This window comes from Ambystoma mexicanum, chromosome 3q (assembly GCF_040938575.1).
Source record: "Ambystoma mexicanum isolate Mex_15411 chromosome 3q, UKY_AmexF1_1, whole genome shotgun sequence".
Lineage (NCBI taxonomy): Eukaryota > Metazoa > Chordata > Amphibia > Caudata > Ambystomatidae > Ambystoma > Ambystoma mexicanum.
The window spans coordinates 239,495,806-239,523,709 of NC_090926.1; the positions used below are offsets into that span (position 1 = coordinate 239,495,806).

Genomic DNA, 27,904 nt, shown 5'->3' on the forward strand with positions numbered 1-27,904 from the left:
TGCTGAAGATAACACACGAACTATGTTACTCCCTGAACTCTAAATTCTTAGCAAATACTCGCACCGTGAGAAGAGCTGAAAGAATGTAACAGTGGAGCCCAGGCATCATTCCAGTCACAAACTACCTGCTCACCATCAAGGCACAGCAGTGAAACTGTAATCCAAGCTTCTCTGGGCAAATCCGTGAGCAGATAAAAGCAAGTACAGTGGGTTTTACTGGTCGCCTTCAATGGAGCTTCACGCAGCCATCACTCCTTGCATTCTATTGTAATTGCAGTGTCCACACCTGCCACCGACACCGAGACTGGTTGAGCATGTCTGTTCCAGATTCAACAGGCTCAGCAGTGCTTGCTTACCAAAAAGTGCAGGAATGTAGTTATACTGGAGAGGCAGTCGAGTAAGAGGGAAGCTGAGGGTTGTTGCACTAAAACACATACATAGGGGCGACTTAACGGCTGCATATGAAAGGGAAAACACGAGTAAAATATCTATATTTCAAATGAAAATGCAGTTTTTCTCAAAACGTATTTCTTTACTTTCAGTATTTTAAACGCTTGCACATGTCAACTGATGGCAATTTTATAGCGCTTCGAGATCACCGAAAAAGAACAAAAGGTGGCAGGTTGGTTACTAAACTATTAATATTCGTCAACATGCAAATACAACTTTCATTCGGATGGGTATGTTATGGCATGTAGAGGACGGGGCGTGAAAAACAAGGAGATCTTTGGCTAAAACATATATCAGGCAGGGTATGTGTGGGAGGGGGCGCCAAACTGTTGATATTTCAACGTTGTAAAGAAGCCCGAAAAACTCTTTTATATTGGATTTTTAAAAAAGAACTTAGAAAAAATGCACCTACATTTTTAAATGAAAGGCAACCTAAGAAAAAAAGCGAGAGGAATTCGCCTTTTTTTTACAGACGAGCTTAAAACGTTAAAGGTGACAGGTTGCTGCAGGGCATACCAAGCCCATGGGTGAAAACTGAGCTCTCCTGCAAGAGGCCAAACCCAGTCCGTGGGGAAGATAATAAAAAGGGGCGGCCGGGGCTCCCCGGGCAGACGGGTTCACTCGCTCTCCTTCACTCGTTGCTCCGTTTCTGCACCTTCCTTTTTCTTTTATTTCTTTGCTTGGGTCCGTTTGCACTACAGCGGCACAATGAGTCTGTATGGGCAGTCAGCGAGGAACTTCAGTTCCTCCTCAACTGGAGGACTGAAGCAGTCCTACAGCTCCGGTAGTCACAGTGTTAGGTTTGCTGGTGGTAGCGGTGGCGGTGGAGCCGGTGGTAGCAGTGGCTTTGGCAGCAGGAGTGTCCTCCTGGGAGGCAGCAAAAGAGTTTCCTTTGCAGGAGTATCGTCGGGATTTGGGGGTGCTGCTTTTGGGGGTAGGTCCGGAGGAGGTGGAGGTGGAGGTGGGGCTGGTATGGGTGGTGGCCTTGGGTTTGGTGGTGGATCTGGAGGTGGAGCTGGTTTTGGTGGATTTGGTGGGGGCGCAGGTATGGGGGGCTTTGGTGGTGGTGCCGGGTTTGGTCAAGTCCAGGCGACTAGGATAGAGAACGTAAAATTCGACCCAAGCCTCTTGAGACCTCTGGACATTACAATTGACCCCGCCATCTCTGAGCAAAAGGTGCAGGAGCGCGAGCAAATCAAGACGCTCAACAACAAATTTGCAGCTTTCATTGACAAGGTAAGAGTTCAGGGGATTTGACCTTTCACATTTAAACCAATGACCTCATTTAACATTGTGCTAAAATAAGTGTTTTATCTATAAAATGTGTGGTTTTGAAATTTGAAAGCTTGTGACAAATTCCCAATCCAATCCCTAAGTTTTTATAACATTTGAAGACTGTCCTTTTTTGCTGTCAGTGACTTGAATCCACGTGGCCATCTGCTGGTACTTGCTTACCAGCGAGGGATGCTTTAGTTGAGGGAATATGGCCATCACTGCGTGTGCGATTGTTTACCCGTGTTTCTTGGGTCTCAGGTCCGATTCTTGGAGCAACAGAACAAGGTGCTGGAGACCAAATGGCATCTCCTGCAGGAGCAGGGGGGCGTGACGACTGGGTCCCGAAAAAGCAGCATTGAGCCCCTCTTTGAGGCTTATATCAACAACCTGCGGCAGCAACTGCAGGGCCTGAACAACGCGAAGGGTCACCTGGATGGAGAGCTGAGGAGTATGCAAGGAATGGTGGAAGATTTCAAGAACAAGTAAGTTATAAAAGTGAGGAACCACGAGTGCAGAGAGCTCATGCATGAATGCCTTATGTCATGAATAGTAAGCGCCTACGCTTCACCTCATGTGAATGTTATAGCATGTCAGTTAGTAACGGCGTGTGACATGCTATGACATGATTACCCCCTTCTGCCATAATCAGCAGTTGCTTCTTTTCATTTAGCCTCTGGGTCCAGTCTATTGTTTGTTTAAATCCCTGTTTCCAGCCCAGCAATGTTCAGGCCAAACAATGCACTGTGTTGAGCATCCTAAGAAGGGGGGCACAGTTTGGTTATCACCTAATATCCACATAGGACAGGATGATACTCATGGACAGTGGGGTAGAGGGTAGAAGAGTGCGAGGAAAGAAAGGGGGGTGGGATGTCTACAAATGTAGCGCTTCCTGGACAGAACCTATAGGGTAGGAGGCTGTGGGGAGTCCGAGAATGGAGCCTTCCTTGAGGCCTTATACAATGTGCTTATTAAGTGACCCGAAGAGCATGGCTCCATTGCTGAGACATCAATACACAAGGATATCAAGAGAAATAGAGTTGAACTTTGAATTCTATGAGAGTAAAGTGTGGTGTAATGGGTCGAAATGAGGCCACTTGTGACTTCCGTGATGGACTGCTATTGTGGCATATTGAGAGCAGAGAAGTGGCTCTTCGAGGAGTGATTACTTGAAAGTGATACTGGGTGGGGAAAAGTGCTTAGGTGAGTTCTGCGAGAGATTAGCGGACAGATAAGGGAGGGTGAGTTGACAGCGTTATGCAGTCCATGTGGGAAGATTAATTATCATGATGGTGATTGGCAGACCCTTCCATGGGGTAAGCATGTGTTAGGTTAGTGGGATGGAGCGATGGGGCAATTTCTGCATGGGGAAGATGCGTGTGGGGGGATTGAGTTGCAAAGGTTTATCTTTGAGGAAAGTGTGTGTTGAGACGGGAGATCTGCTGCCTTCTGTGATGGAATCGTCTGATGGGTGTGCCATAGGGGTTGGTGCCATCTGTGAGGGAAGGATGTGCTGGGTTGGGTGGGGCATAGGGATACGGTGCTCTCTGTGAGGGAAGAGTGTGTTGGCTGGGGCGGAGGGGCACCATGTCACTGAGGAGGAAAGGTCATGCTGAAAGGGGTGGACGGACACAGTGCCGCCTGTGAGGGAAGGGTGTGGTCAGTGGCGCTCTGAGGCATGCTGGCTTCCGTGAAGCAAGGGTGGGAGGAGTGAGGTGGCAGGGTGTGGTGCTTTAGGTGAAGGAAGAGCTTGTGGAATGATACAGGCGCATGAAGTCCCTCTGTGAGAGTTTTCTCAGTAGAAAAGGATATTCATCGCGTTTTCTACAATGAAGTAGATGTTGGGCAAGGAAGAGGGTGTGGTGCTTGCTGTCTGTGAAGTGATGGCGCATTGGTGATGAGGGAGCAGCACGTTCTTCTGTAATAGTTTTTGTGGCTGCAATGTTGCTTTTGTGAATGATTGTTATGAGGTGTGCCGACGCGCAGAGAGGGATGCCTTTTGTGAGAGACTGGCAGACTGACGTAGTTGGTGCAAAGGTGGTGTTGGTATCCCTTGCGATGTATCGGTAGAACGGTGTGTAGTGATTTGAGTTCATTGGTCAGAGCAGAGGGCGTGCCTCCTTCTGAGAAATATTGTAAAAAGCTGTGCAAGGTAAGCGAGAGGGACGACTTCTCGCAGGGATTGGATGAATGGAGCGCTGCTTGGATGACTGGGTGTGGTGGCCGTGTGGGGCTGTTAAAGAATGCTTTAGGTCTGAAAGGGGGATTGGTACATTGAAGCAGAACTATAAAAACACACATTGAATTGGTAGAGCCTGGGATGAGGGATTGGCAGGGGCCATCATATTTGGGCATCTAGTGCTTTTTGGGCGATTCTAGCAGAAAAGTCCATTTAGGGGGGGCAGGTTCTCCTGGGAGAGATCTGTAGACCAGCACATGGAAAGGGTGCGCCACCTTCTTTGAGGAGTGGACAAGGGCCCTATTGATGGAGGTGCAGTGCCTTCTGTGTGACTGAGGTAAGATGAAGCTATATGGTTAGTTCTGCTAGTTGACATTACAGAGGCATATTGGGGGCACACAGAGACTTCTGGGATGTATTTGTAGATGGTGTCTTTAAAATGATTGATACAAATGTATCATGAACCAGAGACCGAAGACATGGGGGGATCTTTTTCTAAGAAATGCACATTGAATGCAGCAAAAAAGTAAACGCTGCCTGCAAGTTACGCTTTGCATGTGGTGTTTACTAATAGAGTCCTATGGACGCCAACTGCATTGTGGCAGGTGCTAAATCCAGGTGGATTCCATGGGAATGATTTGTTTCATGGATGAAAATTCATTCATGCATAAAATGTAATGTTAACACCAGTCGGAAGGGCAAAGCACATTGGAGATGTAAAGCCTGCTCTGTGCCTCTTCTACATAATGGCCCTCATTACGACCCTGGCGGAAAGCGGTTTACGCCAGCGTAAACATCTCCGACCCTTTCCGCCTGAGTACGAGGTCCCTTAGCGCCATGGTGAGTTTAACGCCTGCTTTTTGCAGGCGTTAAAATCCATGGTGCTAAGGGACCTTGATGTTAATTACGCCACCGTAATTTACGGTGGCGTAATTAACGCCTTCCCCACTCCCATTATGCCCTATGGGGCAAGAATGGGAATGGGGAAGGGCAAAATGGGGATTGGGGACTTACCGCCCCGCCAAGGTCGGAATGGGGCGGTAAGTCCGCCAACCACCATGGCGGAATTGCACCCTTAGCGCCATGGACCATGGTGCTAATTGCACCATGGTCCTCCGCCAAGGTCGTAATGAGGGCCAATGTGTGAACTGTAAAACAGGCTGGAGATTGAAATGGAGGTGTTCAATCATTATGCCTCGCTTTCCATGTCATATCTGTTTTAAAATGATACCCATGGCGCCTTCGGGGAGATAAGACCGGGCATATTGGGTGAAGGGTGTCTTGACGTCAGCTGGAGATGATCTCACTGGAATGTTGGGGGAGATATGGTACCTGTGGTCTAAAAAGGATGGAAGAGGGTAAAATTGATAAGGGAAGGCATTTTAATGTCTTCTGTCAAATATACCTTCAGATATTCAGTGGAAAGTTGCATTTCATGAGTGAATACTCAGGTGCTAATTTTCTGAGCCCCAAAGTGCAAAAGTAGGTATAAAAGTAAGACATTAACTATCTACACCTTATTTTTAAACTAAGGATATTTTACAATCATTAGGAGGTGGAGTAGTAGTACACAATGGAATTAACATTTTAGCTGTGCATTCCTCGACCAACGTCAAAGAGCACCTGCTAAAAGCAAGCCGATTCCAGAGAACCCCGTTGTAAATGCCGTTTGCAAAGTGTTCCCGGCAGCATTTACATTGTTTAACAAAACGGAGAGAAAAAGGAAAGCGTAAATGTGATTTTGCCTGTTTTATTATTTCATTTTGCACTCTGTTTTGTAAAAGTTCCGAATTGCATGCTGGCGTCTCAACAGGACATACGTGCTAATGTTAGTGGTCCCCCACCTACAATCAACCCTTGACAAAATGACCTCGTTAGGGTTCACTATTTGTGAAGCAGAATGTCTGCATAAATAGATGAGTGGTGTTTAATAGTTCTCTTTATTGCATTTTGGCATTCAATTGTACAGGTTGGGGTCATTGGTGAGCAACAGACTACAAGGCACTGTAGGAACTGTAGGTAGAGGAGCAGACTGATAGTGACACAAAAGTAAGGTATTGAGTTCCGTGCTGAACTGCACGAGCGTTGGTGCCGTCCGGATTGCCACCAGGCTGGTGCTCCAGGAGCGAGGGGCACAGCAAGAGAAGGCCTATTTCCTGTTTTCCTTGCACATAATATTCGTCTCAAGCCCAGAGGTGGCCTGACCCCTGGAGGAGCAGAACTTGCCTTGGTTCAGAGTTTTGCAGCTAGGCAGGCAGTGATTGCCTTACAGGCATGGATTCAGCTCTCCCACTTTGATGAGGTTGCAGACAAAAGGCAGCACTCTGCCGTTCTGCTCTGCCAGGGACTCTGATGGGAAATGGCTGTCATGCCAAGAAGCTGTCAAATTTCTCACCTGGGCGAGGCGGGCATTTACATTTGAAAAATCATTACCGAGGGAGCAGCAGCAACAAGCTACAAAGACAGAGAACAAAAGCCTCCCCAGGAGGTATGAATGTACCCCCTGTGATAAGGCCAAAAGCTTAACTGCTGGGCACATGCTTTAGATAGCTAACACCTCGAACGATTAGCATTGCTTTGGGAAAATAAACAGCCCCTGCATTGGGGTGAACAATGTAGCTGATGGGCCAAAGGAAGGAGTAATAGCTATTCAGACTCAAGGGCTCATCTGAATGCGGGGCCACAGGAAGTCAACAGCACAATGGGTTCATGGCCTCAGTCCATATCATTTTTCAAAATTGTCATCCATCCCACCCCCCAAAAATTATGAGGCTGGTCTGCCCTGCTTGTAGGTAATGCAGACAGTCTTAGAGTATTCTGGCTAGGATGGAAAGTGAGTCATTGCAATTCTCTTAGGATGGGATATATGTGGATGGATTTCTTGTTTCCCATTGTGAGTCATGCTGCAGCGTGTTTTGATTCCCCAAGTAGAGCCAGGTGCATCGCCAGAACACTGGTGAGTAGGTTGTTTCCCCATTAACGTGGCAGATTAACATAACATGTCCAGGTACTCACATAATTAGTCAAGTAGTGTTAAAGCTAGGACAGGTAGGGAAAATATGCCTGTGTGGCTGCAGCAAACCTCCATCTCTTCTACTGTAGCGTTACACACTACTTTCCCCTTGCCCCAGTGAGTTTTGATTTCAAAGCATCCTGTCGAAATCATTGGAATTGAGTTAATATTGCTTTTCATCTCGTGATCGCTTTATCTTGTACACAACAGTTGTCAACTGATGGCTGTGCAACCTACCAGCCAAAGCAAAAATTGTGTATTATGCTTGTCTGAAGATGCTGTTTGTGTGTTCTGAATTATTACAAGGTGAATAGTTGTAGTAGAGACAATATATACTGTTGTTTCATATTTATTTATTTATTTATTTATTTATTTATTTATTTATTTATTTATGTCATTTGTATAGCGTGCATACAACCCAGAGGTATTAAGCCACTGTTGCAGGTGAAGGACTACTAGTCAAGCTAGTGTCATACAGGCATCTTTTACATCATACAATATCAAAAGTAATACGGGTACAACACCCAAGTGACAGTTATCATACATAAAAAAACAAGCAGTTGTAGGTGTGGCAGGGGGAATAACCTGGTGAGTAGAGGGGAGATAATGTTTAGTTGAAAAGCTGGGTTTTAAGTGCTTTGTGGAAGATCCAATAAGATTGTTCTGCCGTCAGGGAGGGAGGGAGTTAATTCCAAACTTTGCCAGCAAGGTATGGGAAGCTGGAGCCATCGACTTTACATCTCTTTACTTTGGCAACAATTAGTCGATCAGTGTAGGGGGTCCTAGTGGGTCTAGAAGAGTGGGCTTTGGTGATTCGTTGGGAGAGGTAGGGTGGTGCTGTGTTGGAGAGGCACTAATGGGGAATGGAGAGTGTTTTGAAGGAATTGCGCTCCTGGATGGGGAGCCAGTGTGCTTCTCTTCTGGCTGTTGAGATGTGCTCTGTTTTAGGGATATTCAGGGCTGCTCTGAGTGCATATTGAATATGTCATTGTAATAATCAATCTTTGAGCCAATGATTGCACGGGCAATGGTTAGGCAGTTGTTTCTGGAGAGGAAGGGTCTGGCCGCATTGAGGACCTTGGTGGATTAGGCTGCTGAGGAACCAATGGTGCTTGCTTGTCTGCTCATAGTGAGTGAGGCATCCAAGTAGACTCCTAGGGTCTTGGCAGTGTTTGATACAGGAATGGAACAATTGTCAATTTGGAAGGCAGTGTATTGATTGTGAGGGTTTCTAGGGCGCTTGGAGGTCCGACAATTAAGATTTCTGTTGTGTCACTATTGTGACAAAGGTGATTGGCTGCCATCCAGGTCTGTATTGTAGAGTAAATCTTGTTAAGGGTGCTGGAGTCATCAGTGTAGTTGCCTGAGAGGAGGATCAGTATTTGGGTGTCATCGGCATAGTTAGTGTAAGCTATGCTGAGGGAGTCTAGGATGTTCTAGAACATCCAGTCAGAAAGCAAGTGAGTAAAGCACTCACTTCGACATCTGTGCAGAGCCTGCCAATGCAGGTTTGAATCCTGGCTGGGCCAAACGCAGTCTTTCATCCTTCTGAGGTTGATAAATGAGCACCACAAACCGTGGGTAATAATAAGCAGCGCTCAGATGCATGAGGGTCTGTAGCGCTATATAAATGCAAATTATTATCATTATTATTATTATGTTGAATAGGGGCCTGGTAAAGATATTGTAGAGTGTTGGGGTGATGCAGGACCCTTGTGGCACACCACAAGTGATGGGAGAGGGAGAGGCATTAGCGATCTCTGAGAAGACTCTCATGACTCTCCCTTCCAGGAAGGAAGTGATCCAGGCCGTCACTGAGGATGAGAAGTGATGCTTGAATAAGTGTGCGTGAGTGGAGACGTGAAGGCACAGGATTTGGTGGTTGACCAGGTCAAATGCAGCAGATAGGTCTAAGAGGAGAAGCAGGGCAGATTTACCCTCATACCTGATGTTGTCCAGCTGATTATTTACATCAAGATTCAGTAGCATGCCTTGGGCAGAAGCCAGATTGTCGCATTCCAAGGATTTGATTGTCCTCCAGGAGCTGTTGGGCTTGCAGGTAAGCTGCTCGGTCCAACATTTTTAAGAGGAAGGGGACAGTCTTGATTGGCCTGTAATTTGTGGGAATGGCTGGGTCAAGGGATGATTTTTTTTTAGGGGTGGGAGGACCCACGCTTCTTTGAGACTGGCTGGAACAGTGCTTTGGGCGTGGGAGGTGTTTATGAAGGCTGTGATGGTGGGGGTTAATATGTCAGCGCAGTCTTTCATGAGGGATGCAGGGCATATATTGCCTTTGCATTTTGAGGGTTTGAGACTTTTTATCAATGTTGTGACCTCTATTTAGAGATGTCTCTGAAGAAGAACTGAGAGGTGAAAGGAGCAGGGGGGAGCTGTTGCTAGTGGCTGTGGGGTCATTTTTGGATTTTGCCTGTGAAAGGATTTTCATGTTCAAGGTGGCAATATTGCCTAAGAGTGCCGCTTGGATGCTTGCGCAACAGGTCTCGTCTTTAGTGAGGGTTGTAGGGGATACTGCTGGGGATTCTAATTCTCTGTAAATGGTGAACATCTCTTTAGCATCTGACTTGACATTGCTGATTCTGGTATTAAAGGAATTTGATTTGGCTGTGATTATGGCCGATTTGTAGCATTTGGTGATTTGGGAGAAGTCCTGTTTTGCAGTGTTGGTAGGATTCTTTAGTCACGTTAGCCGGGCTTGTCGTTTCAGGGTGTATCATTCAAGAAGGTCAGGGTAAACCAAGAGTTAATTGTCTGACTGTTTTCGATTTATGAGGAACTAGTGGGGCTAAGGTGTTCATTGCTTCTGAGAGGGTTGAAGAGTAGGTATCCACTAGAGATTTGATATTGGTGGTGAAAGGGTGCTGGAGCCAAGGATTGTTGAGCAGAGGCAGGATGTTACAACAGGAGGAAGTGAGTTGGGTAGTGTTTTGGGTTTTTTGGGCTTAGGGATAGAGAAGTGGATAATACGGTGGTCTGAACAGGGGCAGGGTGAGTTGGTGCTAGAGGAGGCTTTGCAGTTGTGGTTGGCAATCCAGTCTAAAGTTTGTCCTTTACTGTTGGTACAGTTGGTGATGCGTTGAGCGAAGCCCAAGGAGTCAAGGGTGCCAGATAATGATTTAGTGGGTTGGTCATTAGGGTCATGGAGGCCCAGGTTGAGGTCTCCTAGCAATATGATTTTGGATGAGGCTATTAAATTATCTTGCAGAATATGAAGTAAGTTAGCCTCAAAGTTAGGGGAGGGACCATGAGGGCAGAAGATGAGGTGGATGGTGATTGTAAATGTGGGTGATGGTGAGAGTTTGAGTGATAAGAGGTCTGTATTCACCCCAATGAATGTGTTAAACTGTCTGAGGGGAATGGAATCTTAAGCAATCAGGGCGACTCTGCCACTCCTGGAGGAGGGTCTATCATTCCGGAAGATAGTGTACCCTGGGGGTAAGGCTAGAGATAGGGCCGGGCCAGAGGCTTCATGAAGACAGGTCTCTGTGATGGATAATGTGTCCAGGTTGTGTTTAGTGAGTAGGTTGTTGATTTCCAGTGCATGGGCAGGAAGGGATGGAGCATTGATAAGGGTACAGGTCATGAGGGGTTGAGTGACTGTGGGCAGGGTGATGGAGACTGAATGAAGGGGTGTGTCCCGATTATGAGAAGCTATGGCGGTAGGTGGGTGAGGTAGCTGGTGTCTGGGTAGTGCTTGGTGCCTTGATAGAAGAATTCTGAATTACACACAGAGAAAATAACAGTCTGAGTGAGCGGATATTGGGTGAGTGAAGGAAGAGTTGGATTAGTGATATTAGAAATGACAGATGAGCAGGACAGGAGTGACACATTAAATAAGAGAATGAGAGAGCAAATATTAAGTGAAACATGGTGTCATCTTTGCCAGTGTGGTTGAAGACGCAACGATAAGATGATCGCCAGACATATGCCATTCTTTGCCTGATAGGCATTGCGATGATGGGCAAAAGTCCCAGATGACCCCAAAGGAAACAGCACCTGTGCAGCGGCCGCAAACCTTGTTAAACAGTGTGTGGGGTGAAAGGAGCCACAGTGAGCACTGGAGTTCTGAAGGCGAGCCAACAGGTACAATTGGATGTGAAGTCCTTTGAGTCTGCGGGACATATAGGTGCAAGGTGATGGCTTTGTGGCTGCCTCGCCCCTGGAGCGCATTGGCGCAAAATGTGGCTGGCCTGGATGGCAGACCATTGCACTGACAGCTTGCGACCAGTGGCCCTTTTGGAGGCTGTATGTAGTTTCTCATGGCAGAAGTGCACAGTTTGAGTAGTGCACTCAAGTATCTCTGATTCCAGCTGGAATGAGACACTGTGGCTGACAAAACGCAGTGTGAATATACAGATAAGGGTAATGACATTGGGTAATGACATCATGTTTTTACTGTTTGGCTTGCTCTCTAACTGCCCGGATATCACCATCTGCCTATCTGCACGTGCTTTCCTCATGATCCTGAACTTATCTTTCACTTGCATCCACCATTACCATCTGCTGTGTCTATTCTTGTCTGAGACTGCGTGGATTTCAGTGAGGCTACATTTGACTGTTGGATTGGTTTCCAACAATGTCACTCTCTTTGTCCTCATATTGCGTGAATGAGTGCTCTAGGAAAAATAAAATGTATTCATTCATTACAGTGGGGTATAAGATGGTGCTCAGCCTTCCACTAACATATTGAGAAAGGTGAAATGGATGCCAGTGGTGTTAATAACCTGGTTAGCTTCTTCTCTCAATCAAAAATGTCATGTTACCCACAATCCCTAGCCCTGCACTTAGGATCCTGGGTGGGTCGTGACACAGCCCTTTCCCCCAATCTATTACTTCCTGTTCCTGCTTGTACACCGTGTGCATGGTATTTTACTGGCTGTTTGAGAGACAGACAGAGGGCGAGGGTGTGGGCGAAGAGCCCCTTGAACACCAGAAAAGGGTGTACTCCGATGAGGGTCAGAAAAGCCCTCTGAACCCCAGAAGAGGGTTGTGCTGCAGTGAGGGGAGAAGAGCACCCTGAATCTGAGAACATGGGTTCATTTGAGGAAAAAGTGAGCCGTTGGCACCCCAGAAGAGGGGATCACTCCAGTGAGGAAGAAATAGAAATAAACCCCTCAATAATTGTGTCTTCCCTCAGCCATGTGACAAATGATACCTTTATCAGGATATTGGGGCGTGAACTCAGGACCCGCAAATTGTCATTTGGGTGTGACTTTCCTTCCCCCGCCACCGACGTCTCATGGGTATTTCAGCCACGATACCGCGTTTTGTATGTGGTAACGGTGCAACATAGCCGGACATGCTTTTTACAGTAGCAACTGATATCCAACTACAAAAACATCACAACTGCAGCATTGTAATGCTGGCAGGTAAGAAGTAGCCTACAATATTCTGCCAATTTGTTAAGCTAGTCTTTACATTAATTTAATGCTCATTTTAAAACAAAATCTGTGCATTTTATGTCCTAATTATGTGGTGTCCTGCTCAGTGCTCCATAGTGTTCAATGAATTAGCACCAAACTATACCTGGCCATCACCTTCACCCACATGCCAGGAATTATTTACTACCCCACTTTCCTGCACCCACACACTCTTGTGAGGAGCTGGGAGTTCCCAGATATACCGTAACCACATATGTGGTACAATCAGTCAGGAACTCAGACGGATGCTCACAAAATACCTCATCATACTCAGACTGCAAGCTGACAAGGATCGGCCATTAGGTGTCCAACCCCGACCAGAACCAGCCCCTTACAAACTGAGATTGGGAGGTGACGAAGGTGAGATTTTTGACAAGCTGCCAGGATTGCCCCTTCAGCGACCTCTCAGTCTTGCATTTCTGATGGCTTAACTTTCACACTGCTCTCTCCCTGTTTACATCACCTTTCACAGCTGACCACAACATCCCTCTGCTCTTGCTGCCCCCACCTCAGTACCCTCCCTCTAGTTCAGGATATCACTAAAACCCCACTGACAAACACCCCCACACACCTGTGAAAGGGTTGGGGGACCTACAGGCACTCTATCCCCATATCTGTCACAACAATATAGGTACACACAAAAGAAAACATACACCCCTTAATCAGTCCCTGACCGGAATGGAATAAGAGTAGTCTTTGGAGGATAGCTCAGGGGCAACATGCTCGCCTTGGATGACACGGAGCACCACAGGTTCAATCCCCGGCTCTGCGCATAGAAACTCTTGGGTATTAAGCGCGTTATAAATAACCTATCATATCATATCATAAGAAGGGCTGAACCCCTGCCAAGATCACCACTTGATACTCGAGATTGAAAGGTGAAGCTTATGGATGCTAGCTTTCCTTCAAGGACTCAGGGCGACTCAGCACTGGGCAACTCTGCCAAGGGCAGTGAGGATAAAGGGATTATCTTACTTCTCTTGCGCTGTCTGTTAGACTGTATGCCTGGCCAGCCATCTAAATACTGCATTTTACAATTTTTTTGGCAGTTCTTTGCCTCTTACCATTCCAGCGAAGGCTATTCATAGCTTCCACTGTGACATTTCCCCTACCACAATGCAACACATTCACCTTTTTCTTCTCTTCCTACTGCCTCACACCATCATATCAGCTCATTGTGTATTGCTATCATTAAGACAACACCCTGCCACCCTCACTCTTGCTACTCTCTCGTACCTCCTCACACACAAGCAAAACAAAATCAATCATGCTCATCCTGAAAGCATATCTATTCTCATCGTCTTTTCCATTCGCAGACACTCCACCCCCATTCATCCTCGCCTCACTTCCTACATCTAGCCTCATAGAATACTCAATCCATCTACAATAAAACCACATTCATAAGAGATTTTGACCTCAAGCACTCTCCCTCCTTGGGCATTATTGTGCTCACCTGGATTGCTTCCTTTGACTTGGGCCAGCATTCTCTTTGACTAAAACTCCTCGTATCTCGGCAGTTTTGGTATAATACTCTCTAACAGATTCCAATCCTCCATACCGCCACCTTCGTTCAATAGTGATAATAATAATAAATATTAATGTTAGCGACTGTCCCGTCACCTCCCCTTATATACACACATGCGTGGCCACCACCACTTCAGAGTTCAGCGACCACACCAGAAAAGTGTCAGTGCCATGAGGTCATAGAAATAGTAGGGATGTGCTACACAATTTGCACTAACCATTACAGAACAAGCATACAGGGTAATTTTAAGATCACAAATTGCATGATGTGGACAACCAACGTTGTTAGCATTTACATGCTGTGGTGATTCCTGCCTGCAATTTTAAATGTCCACGAGCGGGAGTGCACAAGGAGAGAGTAAAATTAAGGGGATCCACATTTTACTGTTTCTCTTTTCCACTTCGTCTCATGGAAATATAAACACCGCCTGAAAATACTCTTTACAGGTCGCGTTTAATAATGGGTTCCTATGTACTCGCCTGGTCTTGACCAGCTACAAACCCAAGGTGGATTTCACAGGAATCCATTTGTTGAACACATGCATGAACATCTCATGCAGGCATACAAAGGTGCTCTCAAGAGACGTAGGATATGCCATTTCTTCTCCCTGCCCCTCGCCAGTGCTGCAAAATCAGGCGTCACATTAAATGCAGGCGTTAAAGCATTACTGCTCGCTTTTACGCTTCCATTTAACATGCTGCCTCATTCCAAAGAAGGCTGCTACTAGTATGCTTGCATGAAAGTGGAGCATATAATTAATGATATGCTTCACATACTTCAGATGATTTGTACGGGAATGCGGATACGCGAGTGTTAGGTAGCAATTATATTTGATGGCATGTAGGGGAGTGTGGTATCTTTTATAATGTGTTAGCTGAATGGGGGATAGATGGCTTAGGGCTATCAAAGGGAGAGACTGCATTTAGTGCGGTGGTGCAGCTGGTGAGATATTGGTAGTGCCAGTATGGCTTGGCATATATAGAAGATGGTGGATGAAAGAGGAAGGAGGCCGAGCTGTTGAAATATGACATCTAACAATTTACACATGGGTTCTTAGACAGGATGTTACTACTTCTACCATGACTGTCTTGTGTTTTCTTTATGGGTGTCCTAATGTGATTGGGCACCTGTCCATGTTTCTAGACCATATTTGTGCTTTAAAATGCAGCCTATCCTGCATGCTATGTGCTTCATAAAGCGTTCGTGACAATTTGAGACATCATGGGGGCTGCCCGAGAAGCTGAAAGAGACATACATTGGGAAAAGCCACGCTTTAGGGCTTTCTTGAAAGATAAACGACTCTGAAGTCTGGATAGTTTGTGGTACCAAATTCCAAGGTTGAAAGGGATGTGGGGGGAGGGGAGACAGAAAAAGCAGCCCAACCGTTCCCTTTTCTGGAACACATGGGCGCCTGATGGAGCTCTGTATTGGAGTGACGTGTTCGAGAAGGAGAATAGTGGCACAGTTTACATCCTACAATAGGTGGTCTCTAGCATATAAGGCTCACTGTGCAGCACAAAGACCCTTGAAGATAATGAACATTTGAACCATATGTCAATAGAGACGTTAGAACACTTTGTGTGACAAATCAACTTCAAGGGTACCAGTGGTCCAGGAATGAATATTCTAAACCATCAATCAGCCCCAAACCTCTAGTACACCAGAAGGGATCCGAACAGATTGGAAACAAAAGCAAATTAGAAACCTCCTTGTCCAATTTTGGTAACATGGACGGAATGCCAGGCTTATCTCTGAAAGGTTGTGGATCGTTGGTTAGTTGAAACACACCAAAAATACAATTATCCAATGATAAAAGGGACCATCCAGTCAAGGTTGTATAAAATATCTACTTTATTGTTATCACAATAGACAGTTCTAGCAAACTACATAATACAACCCACCCTGTAAAGGAATGCAGAGGACAGACAGTTTCAAGAAGGAAAGGGGATGCACTCTGGATACTGACAGGAGGATAGTCGGTAAAACAATTAATCGCAATAGTTCAAGGATACTTGGTTTCAGCACAAGGGAGCAATGGGTCGGAGAAGGACCAGGGGGGCAGAACCAGAATGCACCTTGTGCTTGTAGAAGTTCTTAGTGCTTGACAGGGTTGAGTCAGTTTCAGGGGGCTTTGCAGCTCCTGCGACAGAGTTCAAGATGGGAGACAGCAGCCGGTATCAGGCGGCAGTCAGTTCGGTCAGCGAGGATGGATGGATGGCTGCAGCCCGGGGTCAGGAATCGTTGTCTCAGTGCTGGTTGGCGGGTCTGAAGCACTGGTGGAGGCGTCTCAGACAACGTTAGCAACTGCAGCGAGACATCAGTCAGCGGTGCAGTTGGTGGCAGCTTGAGGGGATCGACTGACTCAATAATGTCCTTTAAGGCGGACGCTGGTTGATGCTTGTCGATGCACTCCTCCTAGCTCCTTCACTGGGCTTGTGTTATCCTTTAAGGTGGACGGTTCAAAACTGAGGAGAGTGTTGCAGGCAGTGGACTTGTCCTGGGTTTGGTTCTGAGACTCTCTGGCACTTCCTGTCTAGGAAGCTTGCTTGCAGAGCCTAGCAGGGCATGCTGTGTGCTGGCTGGGTACCAGTTCTGGAGCTGCTGGAGGGTCCTCTGTATTCAGTATCTCCCTCTGTTCCCTGGGAGATGTTTAGGGGAGGGATCTTGCTTCCCTCTTTGGAAATCCTGGCCTTCCTTCACTGGTGGAAGCTGTAAGGCAGTCTGTACCTTCAGCCAGGGTCCAATGCTGATTTCTTCATTTTATGCCTTGCAAAGTCTTGCAAGTTTGACCCTCTTTTAAAGCCAAATGGGGCCTACCTTAATGAACCAATCCTGAGTGCCCACCAACAATCTCCTGTATGCACGAGGTCATAACCAGAATGCTTTGCAACAGAAAAGGTAAAAGAGTGAAAACATGTAATACTATGTCCCACCCATCTTCCTGTATGTTGAGGATCAAGTCTCTCTGGTTCATTGTACTCTCTGTGGTTCCTGATTAAAGTGGCAGGTCTTGCTTGAAGCTGTGGCGAGACCAGACTTTTGGTCTCCGCCAAACCACATACTCATACTTTCTGAATGGGGTCCCTCTGCGGGGATGACTACTGTAAATACATAGTCCCAGACATAACAGGTCACTGCCCTTGATACTGAGAGGCGAGAGCTGGATTCAAGTAGACACAGAGCATATCAAAGGTTGTTTCGGTTTTTCTGTCTTTTATTAATCCTCCGATCAGGCCTCCCTTGGGCCTGTTTGAATGAACTCTGATTAGTATGCAAAGCTGCCGCCAGCAGCTAACAAAGGATAGGGCGGATCCATGGAGCCTTTGTTAGTTAATTAGGCCTGCCATGGCAGGAGGAAGGTATTGCCTCCCCCTTCTAAAATGCCTTGATGTACTCTTGGCTGTCATATTGCAACTAAATATTACGGGGGTGGGAGGGCAGGTGCCTGTAGCTGTGTCCACCCAGAGTACACGGGTCTATGTGTATTTCGTGTGTTAGGCAAAGGAAAATGTGTGCGGATTAGCCCCACACATTTTCCAGAGGTTGATCTACCATCATTCAATTTCATTTAACATTTCAAAAAGCCCAGCCGAGTGCCCGCCCACCCTGCAGATGGTCGAATTCATCACACATTGCATCCAACGTGTGATGCTTTATAAATTGTTGTACTGTAATGCAATGCATATGTTCATTTTAGGGGAGTGGCCCCTTGGGTCAGACGCTGCTGCAAGGGAAAAGATTGATGGACTGCTTTTTTACAATCGGCCAATAGAAGGGCAAATATAGTTAGGGCAGTGTTGAAAGGAAGGTATTGTCACCTGTATTTAAACAAAATAATATTTGTGATACTGGGTAGAAAATTATGTATTTGAAGCTCTTCAAATGAAATATGCATCTAGTGCTGGATATGCTAGAAGAATATGTTATATTCAATGTTGGGTTCAGCTCGTCAGTCTTGCAAAGACTTGCCGAGAAATGGGGTTCAGCAAAGGAAGCAGTGATGTCAAGCAATATGTACTGTGGGACTCTATGTTGCATGCTTGCATTCAGTGGATTAGTCTAAATGCTGTTCCTACTCTACTCCAACAGATATGAAGACGAAATAAACAAGCGCACAGCTGCAGAAAATGACTTTGTGGTGCTTAAGAAGGTGAGCTGCTAAGGTTGCAAACATAGAAAAGGGACTAACATCTACCCTAGTACAGGGGTCTGCAGCCTGTGCTATTCTAGATGTTTTTGATTATGGCTCCCAAGGTCCCTCACCAATGGCAATGCAATGCAGTCCAAGGCTGATGGGGAGTTGACGTGCAAAACATCTGGAGAGTCGACAGTTGCAGATCACTGCCCTAATATATCAGACATAGTAGATATGGTATTATTTGGGATGCAATAAAAAGAAGGTACAGAGCTGCTGTCATGCTAGTCACAGACGTCTAAACATATCAGTGATTCTATCTGTCTGACCGTCTTTTAGGACGTGGACGCAGCCTACATGAATAAGGTGGAGCTCGAGGCCAAGGTTGATGCTTTAACAGACGAGATCAACTTCCTAAGAAGTCTATATGAAGCGGTAATTATTCTTCTGTGCTCAGAAATTGCCACTGTCCTCCCAGAAGCTATAAAAGGTTGTGCCATTTTGCATTTAATCATTTTGCATGTATATCCTCTTTTCCCTGAGCTCACTCGCCACAAAACATTGCTGCATATCCTTATCCCTGTCTGCTGATGACGGTGCCTAGCCCATCTCTAATATCACATCCAAGCTTCTATCTCTTCCCACTGCCATGCTTCACTCCTTCCCTCTGCACCCCGCCATCTTTTCTTTATCTCATATCTCTCCCACTTCCCCGCTGAGCTGACACCCATTATCTGCTCATTCAACTCTCAACAACCTCTCTATCCTTCACCCCACCCCGTGCAGCCTTCCACTTCTGTGTCGTCGCTATACTGGCTCTTCACTGCTGTAATGTTCTACCCCTGGTATCAAAGCAATTCAATCAGTGAAACAATTTGAGACCAGACTCAAGTTCTTTCTGTTTGACTTTCAGGAACTCAATCAGCTTCAAGGTCAGATTGCTGACACCTCTGTTGTTCTGTCCATGGATAACAACCGATTCCTGGATATGAACAGCATCATCGCTGAAGTCAAAGCTCAGTATGAGGACATTGCCAGAAGGAGTAAAGAAGAAGCAGAACAGACCTTTAAAAAAAGGGTAAGTGCTGTACTGATAAGCAAAGCTCTCATTTTCACCACAGAACTATAAAGTAGTCCCCACCCATAGTTTCAATTCCTATGTTGAAAAGGACCTCCAATGAAAGTCACAGAGCTATGCCACAGGTAGTTGTTATATTTCCTGTTCCACTTAATGTGAACTTAGAGTTTGAAAGGGCTGGGAGGATTGCTCAGGTGCAATGTGCACATCTTGGGAACACAAGACAGCATCGCGAAACATGGGTTTGATACCCCGTCCCACGCTTAGAGGCTGGAGTTTGGCTTGAAGCACGGTATAAATACTGACATTCATTTTAATTTTAAAGTGTGTTGGAAATCGTGTAGGCATGGGAGAGCGTGGGTTTACAAGGGCACAGGGGCAATGAAGGGGAGACAAGCATCCAACAATAGGAGCCAAGGGTAGCAGATGACAGTGTTCCACCAAAGCACCTGCAGGCAGAGCCTCTATGTTCCCAAATCAATACACTTACCAACATTCCTAAGCCCAAACAGAAATCAGATGGAAAGTTGGGAGATATTGGGTACGGATTCATGTCTATTGCCCTGACTTCCCTATGTAGTTGTGGCTTCTTCAAAGCTGAGTGACAATACTGCTATTTGCCAGTGGAAGTCGCTTTCAGTCATGTTAACAATGACACCATCAGGTAAAGTAAATACATTTTGAATTAGGTTGTTTTCAAACTGGTTTATTTAATTTATTTTTATTTTATTTTTCATTTATAATGCGCGTACTACCAGCAAATGGTTTCTAAGCGCGGGATCAGGATTCGAACCAGAGTTGTGCTGCGTTGCCTTGCTTCCAAGACAAACACGTCATTGGTACACCATACCACTAGTTTGTTTGCTTTTTACAGAGTGTACCTTTAGTTCAAATGCTCAAGAAACGTATCATTGACACGTTTTCTTTCTCCTGAGCCAAATGTAGAATCCGCTCAGGCCGTACATTCAAGCACTTCCAGTTTTCCAAGTCACAGCTGTGCACACATACACACATCCTTGGCTATGCAGGTCGTTAAGGTGCTCAGGTTGCAAACAGATTTCTTTTATCAGCGGCAGAGCCTTTGATATGCATGATGCAACATATCCCGCTCAAAGAGCTTGCAATGCACCCGTTTATAGCCATGATATTTACTATCTTGACATGCTTGAAGTCACTAATCAAATGTTTTCAACATGAATAACAATGAGCTGGACATTTCTGACAACAGATTGTGCATATCTATCTTTGTTTATTGCACAACGTTTTTTTTTTTAATTACATGCCTTAAATCACTGAAAGTACAATGGTGGTAACGGGAATGTTCAGATTGGCACTATCTTTCATTGTGGGACTTCTAGTTTACCATTCAGGTTGTAACAATGAAAGCCACAATGATATTCTTTGTCATGTGGCTTTATTATGCAATTTGTGTTTTTTGTAAATAAACTCTATAAAACATTATCACTGTAGACCTTGAAATCCAACAAAGTGTGTGATCCTGGTCAACTCCCCCCCCCAGAGGACACCCGCACCCTGCTTCCACTCCCCGCCATCTGTTCGACCATCCCACTCCCTCCTTTTCGATGGAGCCAGAGTACCACTGGTTCTTTTTTCCACTTCCACCACTGCCTACAACAGAAGAATAAAACACACAGCCATTATTAAAACTTGTTCGAGTGATCAGTGGTGGTCATGACGGGGTTCAAGTTTAACAAACCATGACGTCATGTCAGCAAACACTGTAAAATAATATAAATAAAAACAGTCACTTGAAAGAGAAAGCTGTTGGTTATCCTGACAGAATCTGCAACACGTGGTACGTGTATGCCAGCTCTAAATGTTTCAGAACGGAGAAATTAGGTTTAAAATGAAATGTTGCTGTTTTAATAGATTTTTACATTCACCATCCAAAAACCTCACTCATGCCAATGGACAAATTCAGTTCCTTTCTTAAAATGCCCCTCCTGACAAATATAAAGCATTGGCGAGCATGGGTACATAAAAAGCAGCTGCATACTGGGGTGTACTTAAATGTTATGTATGAAACGCGGCTGTTTTAAATGACGCCCCTCACCCTATTGAAATAGTGACGTTACAGAGGCCACTGTCGCAGACACATGACTGTTGCTATATCAAGGAAATGCCGCTGAAAATAAAGACATTTGGCTGATTCATGGAATTATTTGCGCCGAAAAACGGGGATTTGTGCGCCATCCCATTTGTTAAACCGGGATTTGTGGGCATAATGGCGCACAAATCCCCGTTTTTTGGCGCAAATAATTCCATGAATCAGCCCCTTGATGCAGTCACTCAGCGCAGCGCACGTACATACGACAGGTGCGCACCAGCACAGCTAGGCATTAGGCGGTAAACGCAATTTGGCGCTAATGCCTATCCATGCTAAATCTAAAGAAAGACAGCTTTCTGAGAAGCTTATCTTATGGGTTGAATACAAAACGACCAGCAAACATCTCATCCTTGAAAACAGATAACACACACGTCCATTAGCTGACAAATGCATTTGCTGATGCCTCCAGTTAGAACATGGCTGGATCGAATCACCCAGTCATGTTTACTTTGCATGCTGGGACTCGTGCATTATTGACTCAAAGTCACAGAAAAACAAGCATTGCCAGAAAAAGGACATCGGCTGAAGGGCCGGCCGCCGGAGACTGGCGAGACTGGTTGACGGATTCCATGCATGGCCGCTGATAATCTGAATGCCGACAATAAACCGTCTCTGGCACAAGACAAAGCCCGCCCGTTCGCAGGAGCTCTGAGGCTCTGCAGGCTGCAGCTGTCAGGGAAGCTAATGGTGAGAGAGCAGAGTACACCCCAGACAAGGCCAGTCCGGGCTGGTCCCGGAAAGTGCAAAGGGGATGCTGTGAGCAAGAGCTGCAAAGAGGATGTAGCCGATCCTCCTCGGACACTCGCACCTAGTGAAGCCCACCGTCCTGGCAGCAGCACAATTTATAATAAGTCACTCACACATTTTAAAAGGGCTATCACAATACTGCACATCGCAGCCAAAGTACTTTTATTTTAAAAAGTAACCATTCTGGAACAGTTGTATTTTAAATTAACAGTATAGAACGGTATAACTTTAAAGAAAACAAACATTGGCAAAGCCAACAGTTTTGACCTTTGTGTCCCACCGGATAGGAAGATGTATGATATATTTACCATTCAAAGATGGCCAGATTGTTTCCAGAGACAGTCATCCAAGATGGCTGCCTCCATGGAAGAGCTCACTCAAAATCGAAGAGTTCCAAGATGGGCCGGAATGGGTGGAATTAGACATAGGGATTACATTGGCTAGGGGCACGGAGTGGGTGAGATTACAACTGTGTATCTCTCCTCATATATCATCTCCATTGGAAAAGAATTACAGACCCACATTCAAAGCCCATATTTGAAGCTCTTCTGTTGACAATAGTTTCAGCATTTAAAGTAGCGCTTACAGCACCACCTAATAGCCCAAACTAAAAACAGCCAGACACCAATTTTGGCGGCTGATTCATGTAAAGAGTTATTACTGTACCAAGAAGAGAAAGAACACTTCCCAGTTTCAAACACCCCAAACTACAATTCACATACGAAAGAATAATTAACTTTAAACAACTATTGCAAGACCAGTTCAAAAATTACTTGGTTGGGACTGACTATCAGAAGGTTGACCTTCTTCTTTATTGAGGTAGAGCATTTTACAGTTTCAACAAGATGGAGAATGGGTTTTAGTGGAAGGGTTACCAAGAAGATTTTCACAGTTGCCCTTTACCAAATGAGACATATAATTCTGCAAATTTTGTGGCATAATTATAGAGAAATACATTATGAGTGCTTAAACTAGAGACTTTCAACAATGCCATTAGACCTTTTCAAAAATCTAAACTAACATGCATGGTATTAAAATGATGGGTAATGTCTCAACAAGGCATGGTGTTCCTGGTATGATCAGGTACCACTTGTCCTCCAGTGCTACCATCAGCATGCAGTTTGGAAGCCTTCAGTAATGTCATTAACACATTTCTGTTGCAGACAGATGCTTCCTAACTTCTCTTATTTCTAAATATTAGTTCGATGACCTGCAGATGAGCGCAAGTGGACACGGAGACACCGTCAAGAACACCAAGAACGAGATCTCCGAACTGAACCGCATGATCCAGAGACTGAAGTCTGAGATTGAAAACGTGAAAAAGCAGGTACACCAGGCCTCTTGGAGTAGAATAGTAGAGTTTTTTTGTTTGTTTGGAGTTTACTTAAAGTTTATCTGTTGAAGAATATTTTACAACTGGAAATTAAGGCAAATATCATTTTATGTGTCCTCTTTTTTAGACTCGTACAGCTTTCACTTTCAAGGCCAATTTATTTAAACTGCCAACTCTCATATGATGTTCTGCAGTTGTACTGGAAACAGTTACAATTGACGATGTCAAACATTTATGTTACAAGTACAATTTCAATTTCATTGCCAGTGCGCCAATCTTCAGACCGCCATCGCAGAGGCCGAGGAGAGGGGTGAACTTGCACTGAATGATGCTAGAATGAAACTGAGTGAACTGGAGGCTGCCCTGCAGAAGGCCAAAGAGGACATGGCACGCCAGTTGCGCGAATACCAGGAACTGATGAATGTCAAGCTAGCCCTGGACATTGAGATCGCCACCTACAGGACCCTGCTGGAAGGAGAGGAGGGCAGGTAGGTGTCATATACTGGGGAGAGACATTGGGTGTGAAAAGCAATGATAAAAATTGAAAAATAGCATTTGATTGTTTCAGATTAGATGACTTCAATCTCATTATTTATTAAATCACTACATAAGCGTTTGAGCAGCTGCCTTACTTAATAGATGGGCATATGTGCAAACCTTCCAAAGCAACAGCACTAATGGACAATAGTAGTGCATACCTCTATTAAAGTCCATCTGAAGAAGCAAATGTTAAATTCAGACACAATTTGCTATCCCATGTGAAACAGACTGACTAATATAGTATTTTAATCACACTAATTCAACCATTTCACCACTGGGCAGTGGGAGCAAATCCTCAATTGACATGGGGCATGCAAATATACATGTCGTGAAGTATGAGCAAGAGAGTCATGTATCATATAAGCAGGATATAGTAACTAGGCCGCACACACATACAAAGGGTAAGAAACTGTGAGTTTAATCTTTCAGCACCCAAAGCCTCTGTGCTCCGGCCTCTGTTCCCCGGCATCAACTGGCAGTATCTGCCAGGTTCCCTTGTAAAAAGCTCAGCAATGATGACTTCACAAAGAACTGTAGAAAATGAAAGTAAACAACTACAGTGTAGAATCTAATAAATGCCAACCCTAAATCCCAATTTAATATAACACTATAATATTTACATGACATTGACAACCGACAGTTATCAAGTGGTCCTACCAGACATGCTGTCACAGAGACAAGGTAAACAATGGCCATAACTAGCTTTCCTTCCCAACCCCAACAGTGTACCAAACATAGTATCCAAACCTTCAGCAGTCAGATACCAGTAGGTGTAATACCATAAAGATACAAAAAAGTGAAACGCGGAAGCCTTCTTTGACTGAAAGACATGATGCATGATGGTCCTGTGTTATCATATGAAGGCATGGCACCCGTCAGGACAGGCACTGCCAGAATGTATTCAAAAGATATTCTTCACAATGATACTCCAGAATATGCAGAAACTCACGGCCCCACCACCATCACCGACATACTCCTACCGAACAAGCTGATAGGAGACGCTAACAAGCAGACTCCCGATGGATATGCAAGCACAGAGAGATATTAGGAATCCAAGGTCTCCAACCACGTGTTGCTTCCAGAAATGCTCCTTCATAGGGTCAATAAATGCAGCCAGCCTACCCCCAACTTGACATGCTGCCCCCCAGTGGTCCAATGTGAGCCGTGTTCTCCTTTGTTAAATCACTTTCGTCGTAATCTGGTAACATATGTAGTCACACAAATGGTTTATGTTCGTTTTAATGATAATATGTTATCAAGCGATCCAGATGTCTGAATGTAAGTAGGGTGTAGAGACAGCAGCACTTTTCAATCTTCAAATGGTAACGCGCTTCATGCACAGCCAAATAGCATTGCATGGACACACGTTCGCCCATGAATGATGTTTTAGATTGCATGCAATAAACAGGGGTTCGATCAGTAGCACGAGTTTATGGAGAGATTATTTGCTTTTGCACTTTTGATTTCTCATTTTCTTAAACAATATGTGTGTTTCCTTACAGAATGGATGGCGTAATTTCCAATAAAGTCACCATGAGTAAGTAACCAAGTCATTTTAATTTGTTTGTCAGAAGTAAAATGTATTTCAGTGGAAGAGGGCATCACGCTGATTAAACACGATCTGGCCCTTAACTGGCCCTGCTGGACGCTGGATAGTACAGACAGAGCAGCCATTTCCGCTTGTCTGGTACTTTCAGTTGATTTGGTAAAAATGTATTTCTAGGAATAAAAGAATGATCAAAACACAGCTCCAATCAGAAGAGGGCAAACCAAATGTGTAATGCTCCTGTGAATGAGAGCATGCGCATATGGACAGTTCTTACAGGGGAAGTGCTGAAATTAATCAGTCAGTGGTTGTGCGATGGCCTTGAGATGTACCCTTTGAACTCGGAGGCTTGATTGTCAGGTGTACTGTTACTTGACAGACTCCAGAGAAAGAAATCTGATAGCAGACAGAGCCCAGAGTAGACTGGGTGCAAGTCAAATGAGGAGTACACACTGGAAGAGAAACAGATGTGTTGGGTATCGCTCACCACGCTACGCATGCATGGCCACAAACTGAGGGGTGGGTTTTGTACAGGCAACCTGCAGATCTCCAGATGTTTTGGATTGCAAGTCCCATGATCCCTCACCATTGACTATGCTGGCTAGTGCTGATGGAAAATTTAGTCCAAAACATCTGGAGAGCTAAAGGATGCAGCTGCTGGTTTAGTCGGAGGCAATAGCATACTATTCCCATGATATATTGTAATATAGTGTTTGCGAGTGAAGTCACTGTACAGCTCACCACGTAGGACTGTGACACATGTGTTGCTTTTGTAGCACTTGGTCACAGTAAGCCCACCTAATAACCATAAGGCTGAGAAGTGGGGGAGAGAGTATATGAGCCTGCAAGCCAATAATATAAAAGAACAGTGCACTCAAAGGTCTGCACTTGAGGTGCCTTCAGCCCTGCACAGCCAGTTGTACAGTAGAGAGAAGTAGGTGATATTGGCACCACTTTCAAGGCATTCAGTATGCAGGTTCAATGCTGAGAATAGAGCGCGGAGACTGCTGTCCGAGTAGTCATTGGGTCCTTCCAGCAAACCTATGCAGATATCTGGTGTGCTTTGGGGACCGGAGCTCTCTGAGATGTTTGCTGGGCTACTATGAAAGGCATCAGACATTTTTCGTAAAATAAGATCCAGATCGCAACTGCTTCAAATCGCTGGTCTTTTACATTCCCCAATGTGATTCTACTACAGGGTCAAACCTCTCAGTATTACGAGTTAAACAAATCATATAAGCGTGGCACTGCTTCTTCTGAACACCTAAGTCCCATTCAAAAAGCTAACTTACCATATAATGAAACTAGTTTTAGAATTGCTATTTCATTGTAGCTTTATTTTCATGCAACTAAAAAGGTTTCAAAAAGGGCTCTGCTCAGATATGAATCTGTTTATTTTTTCTTTTCCTGCAGCTATGCTCAGCGGTGGTGGTGGTGGAGGTGGAGCTGGAGCTGGTGCTGGATACGGCGCCGGTGGCTCCTACAGCATGGGAGGAGGAAGTAGTTTTGCAGGTGGACAAGGACAAAGCTTTGGAGCAGGAAGTAGTTTTGGAGGCGGACAAAGATCTGGCGGAGGAAGCAGTTTCAGCTCTTATGGCTCAAGTGATGGAAGGAAAGCACAAATTATCCAAACAACGTCCTCTCAGAGCAGCAGCTACCGTCGCTAGAACACACGATTCCTGAATGCAAAGGCCCCCCTCATTGCTGGAGCGCATATACCCCACTAAATCCTCCAAAGGGATACATTCTAGTGATACATGTTAGGCCACATCCCGGTTACACTGATAGAAGCCTTGCTTTGACTATGATTGCTTGTAGCAAGCATGTTAAGAGGGATTTCTCCCGGATTTACCAGATGTGTTCTGAAATGTTAACCATATGTTTGTTTCAAGTTCGTTTTTCGATTTTTAAAGGCGAGTAGCCAGGACCCCTGGAGTTTAAGAGGGGAAACATTCTTCTCAGACATCCACTGTAAATGAACAGAGGATATTATGGGCAGCCAGCCCTTGTTGCCCATTGTGACTGCTCTGATCTCTGTGCTGCCCATCCCTTTCTTTCTGCTCTCTCTCCCTTAGTGTTACAGGTTCTGCCCATTAGCATGTCACACTCTTACGAATTCCTTGTATCAGATAACATACTGAGGGCAAACCTTGGCTTGAACTTGAATGTGTAAAACTGATAACGTTAACTGCACATGATTTCATTATCATTACAGGAAGTGGTGAAAACATTGTGAATTCCTATTGCAGTTCACTTCAATAATTCCATTTTCCTTAGAAGGAATTAATAAAAGTTGATAGACCAAGACTGCTTTTTGGTGACAAATGTTATGTTTGTGGTGTGCAGTAACTAATAACAAAAACACTCAGTGCGCACATTATACACTACACTGTCCAGATTATTGTCGTGTGTTAGTTCTTAATGTAGACCAATTACCACGTGATTGGTCATAACTAGACAATCAGTACCCAGGTTCCTAAAGCTCGTATTATGGGTCGTCCATTGGTAATGTGTACTGCC

General features: G+C 45.1%; 1 protein-coding gene across 1 annotated transcript; it reads left to right on the plus strand.

The window, feature by feature from the left end:
• Nucleotides 1-1,032: 1,032 nt before the first annotated feature.
• LOC138582385 (keratin, type II cytoskeletal 5-like) lies at nucleotides 1,033-27,691 on the plus strand. The gene is made up of 9 exons (XM_069653650.1): nucleotides 1,033-1,686; nucleotides 1,984-2,207; nucleotides 17,967-18,027; nucleotides 18,352-18,447; nucleotides 18,926-19,090; nucleotides 23,167-23,292; nucleotides 23,566-23,786; nucleotides 25,341-25,375; nucleotides 26,798-27,691. The coding sequence occupies exons 1-9, from the start codon at nucleotides 1,159-1,161 to the stop codon at nucleotides 27,049-27,051; spliced, it is 1,710 nt and encodes a 569-aa protein (XP_069509751.1). The 5' UTR covers nucleotides 1,033-1,158; the 3' UTR covers nucleotides 27,052-27,691.
• Nucleotides 27,692-27,904: the final 213 nt, after the last annotated feature.

Bases quoted from the DNA above. Each gene is read 5' to 3' on its own strand.
- LOC138582385 (XM_069653650.1), top strand. From the start codon at position 1,159: ATGAGTCTGTATGGGCAGTCAGCGAGGAACTTCAGTTCCTCCTCAACT. The intron at 2,208-17,966 runs GTAAGTTATAAA...CTACTCCAACAG, and splicing joins GTGGAAGATTTCAAGAACAA to ATATGAAGACGAAATAAACA. The intron at 18,028-18,351 runs GTGAGCTGCTAA...ACCGTCTTTTAG, and splicing joins ACTTTGTGGTGCTTAAGAAG to GACGTGGACGCAGCCTACAT.